This window comes from Glandiceps talaboti, chromosome 5 (genome assembly GCF_964340395.1).
Source record: "Glandiceps talaboti chromosome 5, keGlaTala1.1, whole genome shotgun sequence".
In the NCBI taxonomy this organism is placed as follows: domain Eukaryota; kingdom Metazoa; phylum Hemichordata; class Enteropneusta; family Spengelidae; genus Glandiceps; species Glandiceps talaboti.
The window spans coordinates 15,441,679-15,459,897 of NC_135553.1; the positions used below are offsets into that span (position 1 = coordinate 15,441,679).

Here is an 18,219-nt window from a genome sequence, read left to right on the forward strand (position 1 = left end):
ATGCGGATGGTTCGATTCAAACGGAAGTTTGTACACACGTTCTTTCGGGTAATGCCTAGAGGTGATTAGTTTTTGGTTGAGATCTATGATCCACGAAGGTCCCTTTGGACCGTTGGTGGGGCTCTTACACAAGGCATTCTGTGTTATCCGTTTTTACTTTCTTGTAAGGGAATGAGTTATTTGCATAATTAATATATTTGCTGAAGCACACTTACCTCCTCATGGAATGAAATGCAAGTGTTACAGGTCGGCATCAACTAACCAGTACAAAGACTGTCACAATCAAGTTGGGATGTTCTACTTTCACAAATGTTCAACACTCATTAACCTCCACGCACTGGCTGTACATATATTATTGCAAATCGCGAGATTGCACAGTATGATTTTTTAGAACATTTGCAGTTGCTAATAATTAAAAGACCCCATACTGCAGCTGATTGAGTGTAACTGTGGGTACCCAAGGCGTATTGGGCACTCATGCATGTAGTGTTTTCTGCTGCACTTTACGTTTTCAGAGAACACTGGCACTGCAGAAGGACTCGTGCAAATAACCCTAGGCTATAGCAGTACAGACTTAGCTTGCATCACACGTCATGTAGTTTTCTCATAATATGGCATCCATTATTATATCGGTATCCACCGTGTGTTGTAATATCAATATTAATTCGACAAATTAATCACAAATTCAATATTATTTTCACCATTGTCTCTTAGGCATTAAAACTAATCTTGCTGGAAATAAAGATTTTACTGTAATTATATTACATTGTGAAATGTTGCAATAAATAATATAAATCCCCGTAGAATATGGGAAAGGTTTAAACCGACTTTGTACATTTGACTATTTATTTGACGTAGTTTTACTTCTAGTCATTAAGTCGAAATTAAGATTAAGATGAAATCAGAATGTCCCTAGTGGCCATTCGAATCGTAATTTCATGATTCGAGGGAGAGTTCCGTTTTTTTTATATCAACGAATTTAATTAGAGAATATCTTGTTTATGTAGGTGAATGTAGTCACTAACTTGAGTTTGTACTTCCCCTCCATTGTGATAGACACAATTTAAGGGAGTGAGTAGAGAAACAAAAAGGTGGCTTGAGGAGAAAATATTTTGGTTGACAACATTTTTGCAGTCCCTCGGCACGTTTGTTTTATTAGGGGAGAGAAAGCATCAGATATTTTCCAAATCAAACAGCAAAATATTTCTTTCCCCCCCCCCCCATACACACACACTTTTAGACTGTCAGAATTATCAAGCCCCTCCCCCTTTCGCATCACTATTTTTTCGTGCCACCCCCACCCCAACCCGGTAAATTCTTCTATTTTCCCCAACTCAAGCAAATGTTAAAAATCTCGCGTAAATATCTTATCCTTTAGAATCATTGTTAATTGTGATATGTAACCATGACAACATTAATTTCACAACTATATGGGCGTGTGGTGTCGTTCATGTGTTACAATGTATATCAAATCACCCTCAGCAAAAAACAGTCACATGTAATAATTGTATCCGTTCTGACTGCCGGAACCCAGGCTGCCCAGCTGAGCTTACTTTCTTTCGCTGTAAGCGTTTTCCTGGACAGTGGACAGCTATGCTTCATAAGATTCCAAGTAGGTGGTGGTAACAAACTACAAACAAACATCGAACCTGACTTCGCAGTCCATACTTCTATTTCATATAAATGAGTTTGACAAGAATGTATTACTTTCTGTTTAGTAACATCCATTTATGACATCAGCTAATGATGCGTACAAACCAGGCACAGTTAATTAATTAAATGTACTTTATTTAGCAACTTCAGTTTATCAACATACCCGTTTGAAAGTTCACAGTACACATCAAAATCTCTCATCTGCAATTTTAGCGACTGATTTAACCTAAAAACTCACTGGAGTGGAACTTATTGAACTGCACAATTTTTCGTCTAAAGGATGTTTTTTTAACTTGAAAATGTAAAAGGGATATATTGCTGAAAATTAAGAACAGTGTGTTGTTTTCGTCGACAAATATATAAGAATTCGTCACAAAGCAAATATTTCGGGAAATTAAATTGTGAAGTTACTGATTAAACTAATCATTCTCATAGGCACGCGTTGTATGATCTGGAGGAATGAAATGTGAATATACTACGACAACCACCAACATCCGACCATTTCTAAATATGTGACAACATTACGTTGACGACAACACAAACATATCACATTCGTTAGAACACGGATAAGTTGTAAGAATGGTCGTGCAATTCGCAACATCAAAGTGTGTGTCATTTACACAGTTTACTACACTGAACTCATTGTTAGGGTGTCTGTGAAAGGTTGGCATTAAATCTGATAGAGTGATATATGTAACGCAACAGCTATGTCAGCAATAACCATAAAATCTATAGCTACCTTTAGGGGTCCCTTTGGACACTTGATTGTTTGGTATTGAATAATGAATGACAAATATCTAGGATATAGGCCATATTGTTGATTTATAGCAAAGTGTAGGATTACCAACGTTTCTTCACATATTTCATTTTGATGAAGCTGTGGTCAGTATTCACATTGAATTTGACCGCTTGGAAGTTATCACAGGAATCCAAGGAACCGTGTTACAAACACACAAATATATGAACAAACAAACAAACACACACACACACACACACACACACTCATACATACATACATACATACATACATACATACATACATACATACATACATACATACATACACACACAGACAGACAGACAGACAGACAGACAGACAGACAAACACACAGACAGACAGACAGACAGACAGACAGACACACACACACACACACATACATACATACATACATACATACATGCATACATACATACATACATACATAAATACATACATACATACTATATTTCGGAAACAGTCGTATATACAATGAATATATATATATATATCTCGAATACATAGTATACAGACCCGTATATACCTGAGTACTGTGTTTGTATGTGTGTGTTTGCTTGCATGTTTGTTAGTAACACATTTCCTGGCCTCATTGTTATTCCACAGACCCACGACTGAAATATTTGACATTAGATGTAAAGGAAGATTTTAAAGTGCCGACATTCTACATGAGTTTGATGTGGAGTACAGGATGATATGTACAATAGTTTCATAAGACAGGCTGATAGCATAGGTTCAATAGTGTGAAATCAACATCTAATTTACATATATATCATTTGGACCAGCAATTTTATAACTGCTCGTCGGCTGAATTTTTTTCTGTATATACAAGCTTGCATTGTATTTTCAAAATATGTACACTTTCATAGCCAGGTTTGTATTTTGTTAGAACGATACATATATGTTTTATAATTTATCTTAATTAGAATCAGAATGTACATCTAGGTATATATGTTACCCTCATATCAAGTTAAGTGTTTACTAAATGAAATTTATGTAAACAAATTCTATGTTTGTAGCGGAAGGTAAATCTCTTGAATTCTGTACAGTTTGAGAGGTAAACCCACGTAAACCTAGAAATATGTACATACATGATGTAATATTAACCTAGTCTAACGCTAAACGTAACTCAAATCACCAGGCCAAGTTTCACTCTACAATTTTCACAAATACATATATTACTTACGATTGTCCACCTATGAAAATACCAAGTTATAGAAATGGGAAGTTATTCTAAGATTTAAAAGAAAAACAAACTATTTTCCTGAACCATACAAACGTTTATTTCGCATTTAAAAAAAAAAAACGTTTTTAGAATTATGTATTACCTATGTTCGTGTCATGGATTGAAGCTTGCGCGCACTGACCTGTGACCTGTGACCTGTGAACTGTTGGGAAGACGGGTCAGAGTTTATTAACAACGATCGACAACTTATTATTATCACCCCACGTCATCTTCAATCGATTGTTTTCATACGTTGGTATCATTGGAACCTATCCAAACATCTCATAACTCCCTTTATCCAAGCCTAGAAATGTTCTATTCTGTTTTCTTAAGTTGGCAATACTGAAGGGTTTGTAGGACTGACCGAAAAGTGTCAAGTCAACGGGGTGATCTATTATCAACAGGTTCCAGTGAACCAAACTAACATCCGATCAAAATGGTTTTGCATGCATTTATAACATACTGAAATATATAAGTTGAAATAGTTTGTAACGAAGCAAACGAAGCACCTCTTTGTTATGTAACATTTTTTTTTGAAAATAGTCAGACGCTAAACGCTTCAACTTGTCATTGAACATCAAGTCAATTTTCCAAATCTGTCTGAAGAGGGCGTCGGTCTGAAGAGGGCGTCGTCCATTTAAAGCTCTTATCACGCCGGTATCATAACTTCTGGACAGCGATATCGACCAACCAATCGGTTTGAGGCTTCATTTCCAATCTCCTGGCCGGCAGCATATCTCCGAAGACGTTGCATCCTTTTTTGCTCGTTTCTATCTTCTTCTTTGTGGCGTTGGATATACAGATACATGCAGAGTACACCACAAATCTCACTGAGTCCGAAGGATACAGCTACAAGAACAAATGAATAGCCGTACTCGTAGCGGTACTGGTGTCCATTCGTGGCTGGTCGATCACTCAGTGCGTTGTTAATATTACTAATGTAAAGTATTATACCAACCACTAGAGTCAGTCCTGAAATAACGGTTTAAAAAAAGAATGATTTGATATTATGTATTTGGATATATTCTCTTGGGTAGACCATAGACCCCTACCACCGTGGAGGGTCTATATGTAGACCATAGACCCCTACCACCGTGGAGGGTCTATATGTAGACCATAGACCCCTACCACCGTGGAGGGTCTATATGTAGACCAGCGAGTGGCCTAATACATGTATATCCCGTGTACAAATGCAAACATTCTGATCTGATCAAGTTAATTGAAGACAAAAGTTTCATCAAAGTTGTATCACTTTTCTAAATTAAAGTATTGTCCAATTAATCCAACGAGCATCATCAATTACTTCTTCATTGTTTTTCGCATGTGACATCATTCATTCATTTATTCGTTCGTTCGTTCTTTCGTTCCTTTACCCATCCATCCATTTATTCCTATCCCCTCCCTTCCTCCCTCCCTCCATCCACCAATCCATTCATTCATTCATCATCTGTCTGTTTATCTATCTATCTATCTATCTATCTATCTATCTATCTATCTATCTATCTATCTATCTATCTATCTATCTATCTATCTATCTATATCTATCTATCTATCTATCTATCTATCCATCCATCTATCTATCCATCCATCCATCCATCCATCCATCCATCCATCCATCCACCAACCACCCACTCACCAATCCATCCACCCACCCACTCACCCACCCATCCATCCATCCATCCATCCATCCATCCATCAGTCCTTCCATCTACCCATCCATCTGGCATCATGTCATCCATATAGTCTTGCATTTACATGATTTAATCATCTGGCTAGTTACATATATTACACCCACCTGCTATTATGTACATAACACCTGCAACAAACGTCCAATGTTTTCTCTGTTGTTTTCTTTGGCCAAGAACGCCAAGAATAGTACCTACTATCATTAAGAGGAGACTGGCACAAGGAAATAAGGTTGTTGTTCTTATCAGTTCTACAGGGAAAAGGATGTGATGAAAGAATGCAATTACTGTTTGTTTTTATGTCTATCTATCTATCTATCTATCTATCTATCTATCTATCTATCTATCTATCTATCTATCTATCTGTCTGTCTGTCTGTCTGTCTGTCTGTCTGTCTGTCTGTCTGTCTGTCTGTCTGTCTGTCTGAGTGAGTGAGTGAGTGAGTGAGTGAGTGAGTGAGTGAGTGAGTGAGTGAGTGAGTGAGTGAGTGAGTGAGTGAGTGAGTGAGTGAGTGAGTGCGTGCGTGCGTGCGTGTGTGTGTGTGTGTGTATGTGTGCATACATGCATATATGTAGGAGTTTCTTACTGTGACATCATAACATCTTATGGCTAGTAAAAACACAGAATTTATAGCAGAATCTACATAATTATGATTAACTTGGAGAATTGAGGAATACTTTGGATGTGCATAATAGAAGTGGGCGCATTACAAAATCGTTCTACGTCGATTATAAATGCCCCTCCAATATCGTTAAGTCTAGATCATTAAGATCCATGTATTTTGAGTGTACCAGCATGACGTTCAAAATGAACATTGTTTCGGGCCTATTTTCCGAGTCAGTCAACGCAGACAGGTGTTAAAGCATACAAACTAGGGCGAATCTTCCCCGTCTTATAGAAATGTGTATTTCACAGTCTGAGAGGGGAAGCAAAATATAACGTGTCCTCAATTTGTTGAAATCAAGCAAGCATTGACTGTGAAGCAGCGGTTAGTATTTATTACCAGAAGGCGTTATTTCATGTTTTATCACTTCAGTGTGTTGCAAACCAATGTTTCAAAGTTCGTAATGTGTTTTACTTGGAAATCAAAGCAAAGATATGTACATATGGATAAAAAAAAATACATGAAATTAACCTATATAACAGATGGACTGATAATATCGTTACAGTAAACTATTCTGATTGGCTCACACACTACACTTTACAACAGAAAATACTAATCAGGTTGCGGAAACAATACATCAAAGTTTTGGAAACACATTTACCGTGTGTATAGTCTGTGGATGCATTTTATCTGACTGGGACATTGGATATATTGATATTCGTCACAGCCTTCCAGACTTCAGTGACATCTTGTTAATTCACTTTGCATGTGACAAGGGTTTGATGGTACAACAGATAAAACACGTCTAACGTGCAAAGCATACTCTTTGTCGGTAGCCTTGACACCCCTACGTGTACAGAACACTGTGCCTGTCCATTTGTTTCAAACTAAATGTGGCAATAGACAATTACAGGTGTCCAATAATCAACGTGTCCATAAAGAAGATTGATGAGACGTGTCGCTTGAACCATCAGTCCTCATCCGTAGAGATGTGTCATAGAATACTGACAAAAGCATCATCATTATGAACGAGAGATTGACTTGTGCATTGGAATAAAAGTTCTAGAAATATTGTGAACTTGTACTAAAAAGGGATATCATTCCAAGTAACATTCTGAACGACATGACTTGAAAATAGCATAAATTGAATTTCAAGAGTGACCCAAATCCAAATCTGGCAAAAAATTTCCTTTTTTCATAAAATTCCAACATTCCTGCTGTATACAGACTAGACTAGACAGAGGAGAACAGGAATGATGCTACTGCGTGCACTGATGATAATAAATACAACATTGATAATCAAGCCTCCGGTTTACTAAGATAGACGCAAACTAAATGATATTGTTCTTCAATGTGGATGGTAGATTACACAAGTGGGTGATAGTGGTTCGTCTGCTGTGCGATTCTAATCACCCTGAGATCAAGATAGCGCAAACGTTGGAAATCCCAAAATAACTTTGCAAGTTCATGGAACTGATAAACTAGACCTCCCTACTGAGACTATAATTAAACCAACATCCATTCAATAGCTTATCACTGTTGTATCAACATGTTGCGACAATAATTTTAGTTTGTATCTATCATAGAAAACCGAAGGCTCAATTACCAGAGTAATACTGTACTCGAAATATTAATCGCAACTGTAGGTTAATATATATCCACATTGATTTTTTTCATGAATATTTTAATGGCTGCTATTTTCGTTGTTAACATTCAATAAGATGAATTCAGTTCTCACAACTTATGTCTTGTTGTGGATTCCGTCCTTGTTTTAATTAACAATGCAAATATACTCACTAGTGACTGCTGTGGTCGTGTCCTTACAATTGTCTGCTTGTGGGTTGTAATAATCTATAGTCTCACAATCACCGGCTGGAGGACCTGAAAGACAGGATATGGTGACGACAGTTTTTTTCATTCAATCATTCATTCGTTTCTTTGTTCGTTCGTTCGTTCGTTCTTTCATTCATTCATTCATTCATTCATTCATTCATTCATTCATTCATTCATTCATTCCTTTAACCTCTCCCAAATCAGTAAACTATATGGGAATGACTTATCGGATGAACACCAGATGTATTAGCCTTTTACGGGGGATCAAACTGACAGCAAGATTACTGATTTGAGATGACTGAATGGTATGAAGATAGTCATGAAACATGAACAAGTAAAAATCGTTACCTGAATAAATAATTTGACTGCTTTCTGAATTATTGGTTACTTTCCAAGTCTCCAACTGCTTGGCGGCAGTTCTCTCTGAATTAGATAGAGGAAGAGACGTAGAAAAGTCAACAATCAATCTATAATTGTTAGATTCGACGAAAAGTATATTATGGACAGAGTGAGATAAAACACACACATACATACATACATACATACATACATACATACATACATACATACATACATACATACATACACACACACACACATGCATGCATGCATACATACATACATACATACATACATACATACATACATACATACACACACGCAAGCACGCACGCACGCACGCACATACATACATACATACATACATACATACATACATACATACATACATACATACATACATACATACATACACACACACGCATGCATGCATGCATACATACATACATACATACATACATACGTATGTATGTATGTATGTATGTATGTATGTATGTGTGTGTGTGTGTGTGTGTGTATAATTATATAAACATTCACTGAACATCATGGTATTATTAAGGCTCGCTTTCAATTGAAACATAATTTCCGTATTTAGTATAATGATGTCGATGACCATTGTATGAATAAATGAATAAATGAATGAATGAATGAATGAATGAATGAATGAATGAATGAATGAATGAATAAGGGCTTTGAAATGTGTAGCTTAAGTTGTCAACAACATTGATCACGATGTTTAAATCACAAGGTATTACATAAAAGCTTACAGCAAATTAACAGTGTATGATTTCCACTTATCCGCACTTTACATCAAAGTTGCCTTTATCGTGTGGACAATGGAGAGATATATTTTATAGTAAAGGTATTACATGTAATCTTCTTTAATGTGGTGTGTATTCACAGTGTATGTAAGATGAGCAACTTTATTGCGACGCGTATAAATTGGTCGTGGGATGCTTGTTAATATGGTGTAGTGGGCATTAATCGCGTGGGACATAAGCCAATGTAAGCATGGAAGGCAATCAGTGAAACGTTATATTAGAAAGATGGATAAGACTATGAATTGATGACTTCGGTGTATACAAGGCCATACACGACTAGAATAATTCCTAATACTGCATGACCTAAGTAAATACATCCAACCTTACTGAGGAAACAATTCAAAATATACGTATATACAGGGTTTATTTCATCTCATCTGTACCAAGCCAGCTGACGTGAGTTGTACATTTGACAGGTGTTCATATAAATCAGTTTCTTGTAATCTCCAAAACATGTTTCACACGTTGTCCTTGACCCATGGTTGCCCTGTGAATGTCTTGTCAGAAACTGGACTACAAATTAAGTGTTCTAGAATTAATGTATTGGTAAAAACGAATTCTAAGTATGACAAAGCTTTCCACTTTCGGATAACAGTTATATTGGCCTTCTAGGTTGTATGACTATTTTTAGTACTGTACAAGGAATTGCCTTTATCGGGATGTCATTCTTTTCGATTTTTGGTATTGAAAACGCACAGGTTTTGTCATATCCCGGCATTATTGTTCTATACTTGGTATTTTTGTATTTCCCCACCACAACTTTAATCTGACGTGCAATTTGTGTTATATCAATCTGTGAAGCTACACGTAAACGTTTTGTAAGTCGTGAAAGAAGAATGTTGATATTCAAAGTAACGATGTAAACTCAGGAAAATATGTACAAGTTACGATATGATAATTTCATAATTACAACGGCAATCACGATAGAATCATTTCCTCGCATATTAAATCTTCGGAGCACCCAATTAAAGTTATTTTAAATCAGATCAACTTTAATTAACCTCTGCGTTCGAATATTTAATTAAAAGTCGCAGGCAGTCGTCTTTTTGAGAATAAATCTGATCCCTACTTCCTTTACATTCAATCTAAAGTCGCAAATATCTTATGCTGACGACTAATCAAAGAGAAATTGTAGGTCACAAAAAAATAACTATTCAATTACAATTCCCAGTCGACTGTTATAGATTATATCGGCCATGCTATGCCATCAATTAAACTTACATTGCGGATTACCAATAATACAGAAAAAAATGTATAAACATTTGTAAACGTTTCTGGATTGTTACTATAAATATGTTTTTTCAAAGAGGTGTTTAAAGATTTTTTTCAAGGAATTTTTCATAGCCTTCATCGTGTATAACCCACCCTTCATGTATAGACTGAATAGTCAAAATTATTGTGGTGTTTTTTTTTGTCCTAGCCAAGTTTTAATAAAAGTAATCTTAAATCTGCTCCAGGTCAGTTCCAACAAGAACGTTTTTTCAAACTGTTTTGTGAGATGAAACGACTTACTTTTGATATTATACACCCTGAACAATAGTATGCTAGAAAACATGTAGCTGTACCTATAAAAAGATACAATGATACAATCCAATTGCACCCAAACGCGATCACAGTTTAAACTTATTACTATACTAAGTATGGACAAAATAAACCTCTAGTCAACAATGTCTAATTATTGGTACCATTTAAAAACAGAATCTGTGAATATATCGTTGGTTGATACTCTCCTGTTTTTACTGAATGTATTTATTTTAGTAATCTGTATATATTGTTGTTGTCATGATATTTTAAGTTGAGTGCTTTTTCGCAGAACCACGACAAATTTCATTGTACATTACATATGACAATAAAGTATTAACATTGTTCGATCGAAAAACCAAGGCAAATAATACTCGTCACAGTTAGTACAGCCTAATATGTAAATTTGATGTTGACGTAAACATTTTAAATATGTGTAAACCTCTGAACAATTATGCATCACTGATAACGATAAAATTGGTGATTATATTGAAAATGATATTTAAAAGACATATTCTGTTGTCAGATCAATCAATAGGCCATTTCTGAATCCGGACGTGCAATTATAGGTGATATTATTTCTTATCTTTTCTCTTACCCCTAGGCCTTCTTTTCCCTTTAATCAACTATTTGTTTGTACTTTTACCCTATTCTCACAAGGTTACTTTACTGCTGAACAGTTCCAGCGTTTACACCATTACACAGGGAATAATCTATATATAGTATTACACCACTTAAGATTTTTCTCACAGAATGACACGCCTGTCGGAATTGTTTACGGTGTGTGGTTCGTTACTGTTATAGAAACACGAAAAATCTATAAATTGCCTATCCAGGTGCGAGCGTAATGCCAAAATAACCAATAAACAAATTTGTGAAAAATATAAAAGAAGCACCTGGCACAAATTTCAAAGTAAGCTATGTGGTAGTTTTGTTATTAATAAGCAAATCAAGCCGAAACTGCGTCAACATTTGTAAGGCAAAAATAAACAAAATGTTTGTCGCCGATAACATGACTTCCAAAAATAGGGTAGGTAGGTCAGGATTTTTTATTTTTTTATATATTTTTTTAAAAATTACTTCTACCTAAAGACAAGATACTCGTTGGTCACAATACTTCTGTACCAGTTGATGAGGTGTAAAAGAAATAAATGAAGCATGCAGACTCCCCGGGTACAGACTGTGCTGTTATAGGCTGAAATGACATTGTTTCTCTCTGGAATGTGATTTTTTAAAAGTAGCTAAAAAGATACTTTGATGAGAAAATCTACAGGATAATATAGGTAAATTGTCACAACATTACCTTTTTGCATGTAAAATATGTTTAAGGTCGGCGGCTCAAACAAGGTTGGTAGACTTATTGGAAATACATATTTGGCCTAATTAAACATCAGGCCAATTGCAATTATACAGACATGTACATGGTAAAAATGACAAATTGACAGGGTAGCTATTTCCAGAAATAAACCTTTTAAATGGTTATCCTATTTATCTAGTTACACATAATGATTTATTTTTGTTGTCAATTAATGATTCCATAAATTCAATAAAGAGTAATGTACTGCATACTTATTTCGCCATGCTGTCAGGCTTTATTTATAGTTTCTCGGGATTTATAGAATTTTGAACAGAGGATTCTAGATATACACCGATTTGATAAGTCCTTGGACGCGAGAAGAATTATGTAAGTCCCACTTTGCGTTTTTACACTTATTTGATGAAGACTGTGCCATGAATTCTTCCATTTGATAGTCTGGACAGGATACGTACAAGATAACGTAATGTTTTACTCGGATTATGATCCACGGTAAATGAGTACAGAAACGGTTGCAATCATCGAAAAGGTTTTGCTCCTCGGTGAGCTTTTTCAAGAAGTGTATTTCCAATTTGATGTCCCAGTAAAATACTAAAGAACGCAAGGTGTACGAAGCAAAAAAGCACATAAATTGTAATAGAAACTTTAATGATATAGAAACAAGTACACTAAGTCTTACTATAGTAAAAGTAATTGTGTAAAAATAGTACAATAGTATCTCATAAAAATTGGCATTACATGGTAACTTTATCTCTCAGATTCAGACCATGGATGGTTAAAAGTTGAACTATCCCACACTTTCAGTCTCCCGTCTTGGTTTGTACCATTGGCGGAAAAGCTACGTTCTGTAGTCTTGGTTTGTAACACTGGCGGGAAAGGCATCAAGTCGGATCTACTACACTTCCTCAATCATGTGGCCAACATAGTGAAAATGTTGTGTTAATGTGTATTATGGTGACGTTTTGATACATTTCCTGCTAAATGCTCATTGTAATAGGTTCGTTTTTGTAGAATACTCTTAGCTAGCTGTATAGTCACATTTATCTGACGATTGTTTGTTCACATTGAGACACAATAAAACTTTACTCCTGTCGATCTGTCCATTAAGGTACAGGCAAAATTTCCACGAAGATCAGAATTCTTCAATTCTCTCAAGATTTTAAAAGCTTGTTCCTGATCCTTTTGAAATAATAAAAGAAATTTTCGTGCTGCTATTGGGTTCTAAAATGATTAAATTGTTTGACCTCGATTTCAAAACTTTGTATGGTGACCCCAGATATTTGCTATTAATTTTAACTGAGAAAAGTTTGGAGTTTTCTTGAACAAAGTAACAGCAAGAGTTTATTGCTGAGGTGCCTTCTGCGTTTTACTTAACTTGAGTATAAATCACACAATCTAGACGTGATGTTTTCATGAGTTAAATTTCATATCTGTATGATCTTGACAGCAATTTCTGACTACATCGAAGTAATCATCTCATACAATCTTTCAATTACTTTATCTAAATGTGATGCTAAGCTAAACGTTAATCCAGTTACTCGTAATGGTTCAATGTTTTACTTTAACAAAATGCAATTCATCATATGAAACAGACAACGTCCAGGAATTGTCCTTATAATATTGGATATATATATATATATATATATATATATATATATATATATATATATATATATATATATATATATATATATATATATATCAGTCGCCTGCTGATCGCAGAAGAAGCGTTTAACTCCGAGTAACGACTCATAATATTCTTATACCCTAGATTTAGTCTATCATGATCTGCTACTGACATTGAGCACTGATCTCCCCAGCGAGACACTTATATTTACTTATATATATATATATATATATATATATATATATATATATATATATATATATATATATATATATATATATATATATATATATATATATATATATATATATATATATAACACGTTTATGTCCTTGTGCAAGGTAAAATCAAAATGTATGGTAAATCAATCTTATAGGAGTGCAATCTAAGGTACTAAGGATGATTACCCCTTTATCAGTCATCTTATCGTGATATTGGACTGTAGTAGTTTGCATTGGATACTATTTGTCGACTGTTTCACTATCGTTGCCTCACTTATGTTGCTTCTGGGGGCAAAAGGTCCCTAATAGTACTCTTCACAGTAAATCCTAAATGTAGTACACCTCAGTATGACGAGCTCAATGTGTGCCTGTACTTTGTGTTTCGAACACTACATGCTACTTCACTATACGGAAACTACAAATCATTACATCTCATCAGAGCTTAAAGGGTATAGATGCTTGATTTCAGTTTCTATTATACCTAGTAGGTATGTGCACCTAACATTATACTATAACATACCAATGCGTCTCTAAGTGCAATAGTCGCATGCTACTACAACAACTTTACTGTCACTGCCATTTTATGTGTGACTTTCGAAACAACCACTCGATGTTCTCCTAAATATCTACTGGTTTGAAAACTCATTCTACTCTATTAAATGACTGCATTTATGTATAAAAAATTACCATAAATTAGCACCCTTAATTTGTCGCCAAAACTTTTCTGTGACATCATAGTACATAAGCACAAAATCGAATTCAGGGGCTTCCAGCAGATGATAATATCAATAGTGAAGAAATAACGTATTTCTAAAATGTCTGATGTGAATTATACAAGAAGACCTGTTACAATATTTCTGCATCCATTATGAAGGTATGTATTAACGGCAAAAACAGTTAAATCTAGAAAAACACATACATTATTAGTGCACCACCGTAACGTTCAAATGGACATTTTTTCGGACCTACTTTCTCGTGTTAATAGGTGTAGTGATACACAAACGAGGGCACAATTTCCCTATCTTATGGAAATACATATTATAATATTGGGAAGGCAAAAAATATAAGTCTCTTTAGTTGTGTGTGTGTGTGTGTGTGTGTGTGTGTGTGTGTGTGTGTGTGTGTGTCAAATTATTAAATATTACTATATTCCTTTTGTGCATGTTTTTTTGTTTATGCTTTTAGTAATGACAATTTTAAATCTTTTCATGAGTTTTTAGAAATTAAACTAATATTCGCAAAATAAAAAAATAAAATAATATGTCTCTTACGTTAGCTGTGTTAAATTTATTGAAATCTAGATAGAAATGTGCATTTATAGTGGCATTGATTGTTAAATAGTTATGTATAATAACAATATTGCACACCTGGAAGTGATACAAACATTAGTTTGTCAGGCGTTTACTCTGGTGAATATATCTACACAAACCTCGTGATATTATAATGTGAAAGGGAACAACGGGAATGGGATGTAAACATCATGAGGAATTTCTTATGGCTCTTTCCATACAAGTGCGCATTGTGTGGCATATTGTTTCGAGATATGTGAAGCCCGAAAGAGATAATCGTACAATGTCACACTAGCTTAGTAAACGAACTTCATTCGTTTTGCGGGGAGGGGGCCTGACGTCAATGCAACTGCTGAACTACATTTTCGCACTTGTAACAAGAATTTCGGAAACTTTCAATGATAACAGGTTCTGTATTTACCACTGCCATGTTGATTACAAGTTACTTCTCTTGTGATATGCAGTGCTGGGGTTTCCAGTAGTATTTTAACACGTTTACCATCATGTTTTTACAAGGCATCGATCGTAGTGGTGTGCCCGCCACAATATTCATCATGGTTTACATCGTATATAAACGTATCGATGTCGCGCTTGTGAACGTTCGTTTAGGGGGAGGTTTTGTTCTAAACGAACGAAGGTCGTTTAAATTTGTTTTTAACTTGCGCGACTTTGTGCGATCTTTGACATAACGCATCGCCCTAGTGTATAGCCGACCTCTCCTTAACCAGATTTGCCATATTTTATAACTCGCGTAATATAATGAGGGGGGGGGGGGGGTTGTGAGAACAACTTTTCCGGGCCCCCTGAGCTTAAAAAGAAATGCAGTTGAGATAAAAAAAAAAAAATCAATTTCGCTTTTAATCCTTTAATGTTAATGTATGCTTTCTATATAATAACATCAAAAATAATTTTCTGGCACTGTTAACACAACTGATGTCAAAATGCAGGTTTCCATCAACATTTTAGTGTAGTCTAATAAAGTATGTCACTAATTAAATCGCCCATGCATTTATATTGGGCCTGAACGCCAGGTTTAAGTTCTGTCTACGGACAAGTGATGGTAAAGTATAAACCTGTAAGTATGCTGGTGCAAACATGACCACCCCACGTCTATCTACCCCACGCCCTAAATAGTATAAACTCATATTAACCCTTCCCCCTTTAAAGTTTCCCTTCTTTATCTATTAAACGATAGGTGAAAGATTTTAGATTAAATTGTTCTATGCTATCACATTCTGGGGATGCTCTTAGGGAGACCGTGTGTGACGTGTAATACAAATCAAATATAACAAATCAAAATACTTGGCGGTTATAAGAGTTTCACTATGAAAGTGCACTACAACAACAACCACAGAAAATAATGACGTTTTATGGTATTTCGAATTCTTGTATTAACGAATTATCTTCAAATGTAATGTTCCGATTATCAAATGATGGTTAGTTCCGGCGATTTATACGACATGAAATCACTATAAGGCCTAGAAATTTATTTGGTTCCGGTAACCCGACCCCATCTAGTTTTTCACGCCAACCCTAAACCTTTTCTTACGTATTCGAGAAAAAAATTAATACAACTGCGAAAATTGGGATGCCTCGCAAGAAATAGTGGATGCGGAAACTGATAGCAACTTAAAAAGACAGTATAAAACTGTTCTTCCAATCTGTAATGGCTGTACATCTGATGAGAAGAAACCAATAACACAGAGACCATACGGAAAATAATGGAAAACATAACTAACTAAACTAGATACTTTTAGTTAGGCCTAACCTTTATTAACATGAAGGAGTCAGAGACCGTCAATACAATAAAGTTACAACTTACTAGTATTGCAAATGATGAATTGAACACTATCTCCAATATTCTAACGCATTCATTTGAATTGCTACCTCCGGATCCTGCGAATATTGTCAGTTTGTACAGACATTGTGGAATAAACTGCAACTTACCGGACAAAGGGCACACTTTCCATAGTCCAGCATGTGTGGGAATAATCCTTACAGACGTACCGTTACTCGTTTCGCATTGTTCAATCGAATAAATCCAATGGTCTGTTATAATACCGGTCCCCATAAAACACAGACATGCTAAATAAACGACACTGGTTGTCAAAGATAATGCACGTTCGTTACAGATAGGCATGGTCGTTTTGATAGAACATCACACGGTTGCAATACAGCGGAACTGTGTAGTATATTAATTCCAGGCTACACGTACGTAGACACCTGCCAGGAGAATGGACGCCAAGCTTATATACAGCAAGTAACTCGTCGTCCCTACAGAAGAAGATAGGTGATGGTTTCATTTGGAATGTCAAATGTATATTCAATTACCCACTCGCTACCTGTCTCAGTTAACCGTCACATGTTTTTTGAATGCTACTCAACCCGAACTTGTCGACCTTATGAAGATTCTCACACGACTTACTATCTTATCTTAAAGCTTCCAAAATAACTTCATGAATTGAATGTTTGGCTGTATTGCAGGAATTACTGGGACGTCGTGTATAAAGTAATTGTTGCTCCAAACACAAAAGCGATAAAGAAAGATAGCAAATTGTTTGAGAACTTGGGAATTTTACCTTCCACTATTAAGATAACGAGACAACATAATTTAACTGTTTGCATTCAAAGAAGCACACATTCTAGTATGGTACTAGTTGTAACAGTCTCCTGAGTAGAGTTGTACTATGTATCTATCTATGTCGACGACATGAGATTACCATACGTATTCTAGGTAGGATTATCGGGGAAATGCCAAAGAAATTAAAACTAATTTTGCATCTGTCGTATTACATCTGTTCAGTTGCAATTGAGTTAGCTGGGGATGGCTATGTCCCATAAGGAGTACACAGATGTAATGCAGGCAATTTGGCGTGCATATTATATACGAGCTATGGGACGACACACCGACAATGATTTCAGCCTTGACGAACAAAACCGACAATTTCCCCCTTCGTCCTTACGGTTCGATATTACCGTAGTTGTCCCCTGAAAGTCATTAGTGCGGACTTATCTTGGTAGAATATCGCACCACGAAACGTTCTCAATTACAAAAATCGAATGGACAAACCTATTACTCCAAGCGAGGACCTATTAAAAAACCTCCGGAGAGACCGACTGAACCCGAGTAATTTATAAGCCTATAATGAATACTATGAAGGTCGGTGTTGTCAAAACACCATTCAAGCCTTCGCCTTTATTTGTGTTGCAATGGAAATGATCGCGAGGTTGATAACTGAATTACTCATTAGAGTCGAACTATGATCAAAACAACCGTACATAAAAGTTTTGGCGAAGGTGTACAAGGATAT

The 18,219-nt window shown here is 35.6% G+C and overlaps 2 protein-coding genes across 2 annotated transcripts in view; one reads left to right on the forward strand and one right to left on the reverse strand.

Annotated features, from left to right (window-relative positions):
- Positions 1-18,219, forward strand: part of LOC144435139 (SUMO-conjugating enzyme UBC9-B) — a 177,195-nt gene that overhangs the window by 96,698 nt on the left and 62,278 nt on the right. The gene's annotated exons all lie outside the window — the stretch shown is intronic.
- Positions 4,303-9,415, reverse strand: LOC144435402 (voltage-dependent calcium channel gamma-5 subunit-like). The gene is made up of 5 exons (XM_078123998.1): positions 9,400-9,415; positions 8,124-8,198; positions 7,740-7,823; positions 5,449-5,589; positions 4,303-4,625 (listed from the first exon to the last, which is right to left on the reverse strand). Exons 1-5 carry the CDS (start codon positions 9,413-9,415, stop codon positions 4,303-4,305), a joined length of 639 nt encoding a protein of 212 aa, XP_077980124.1.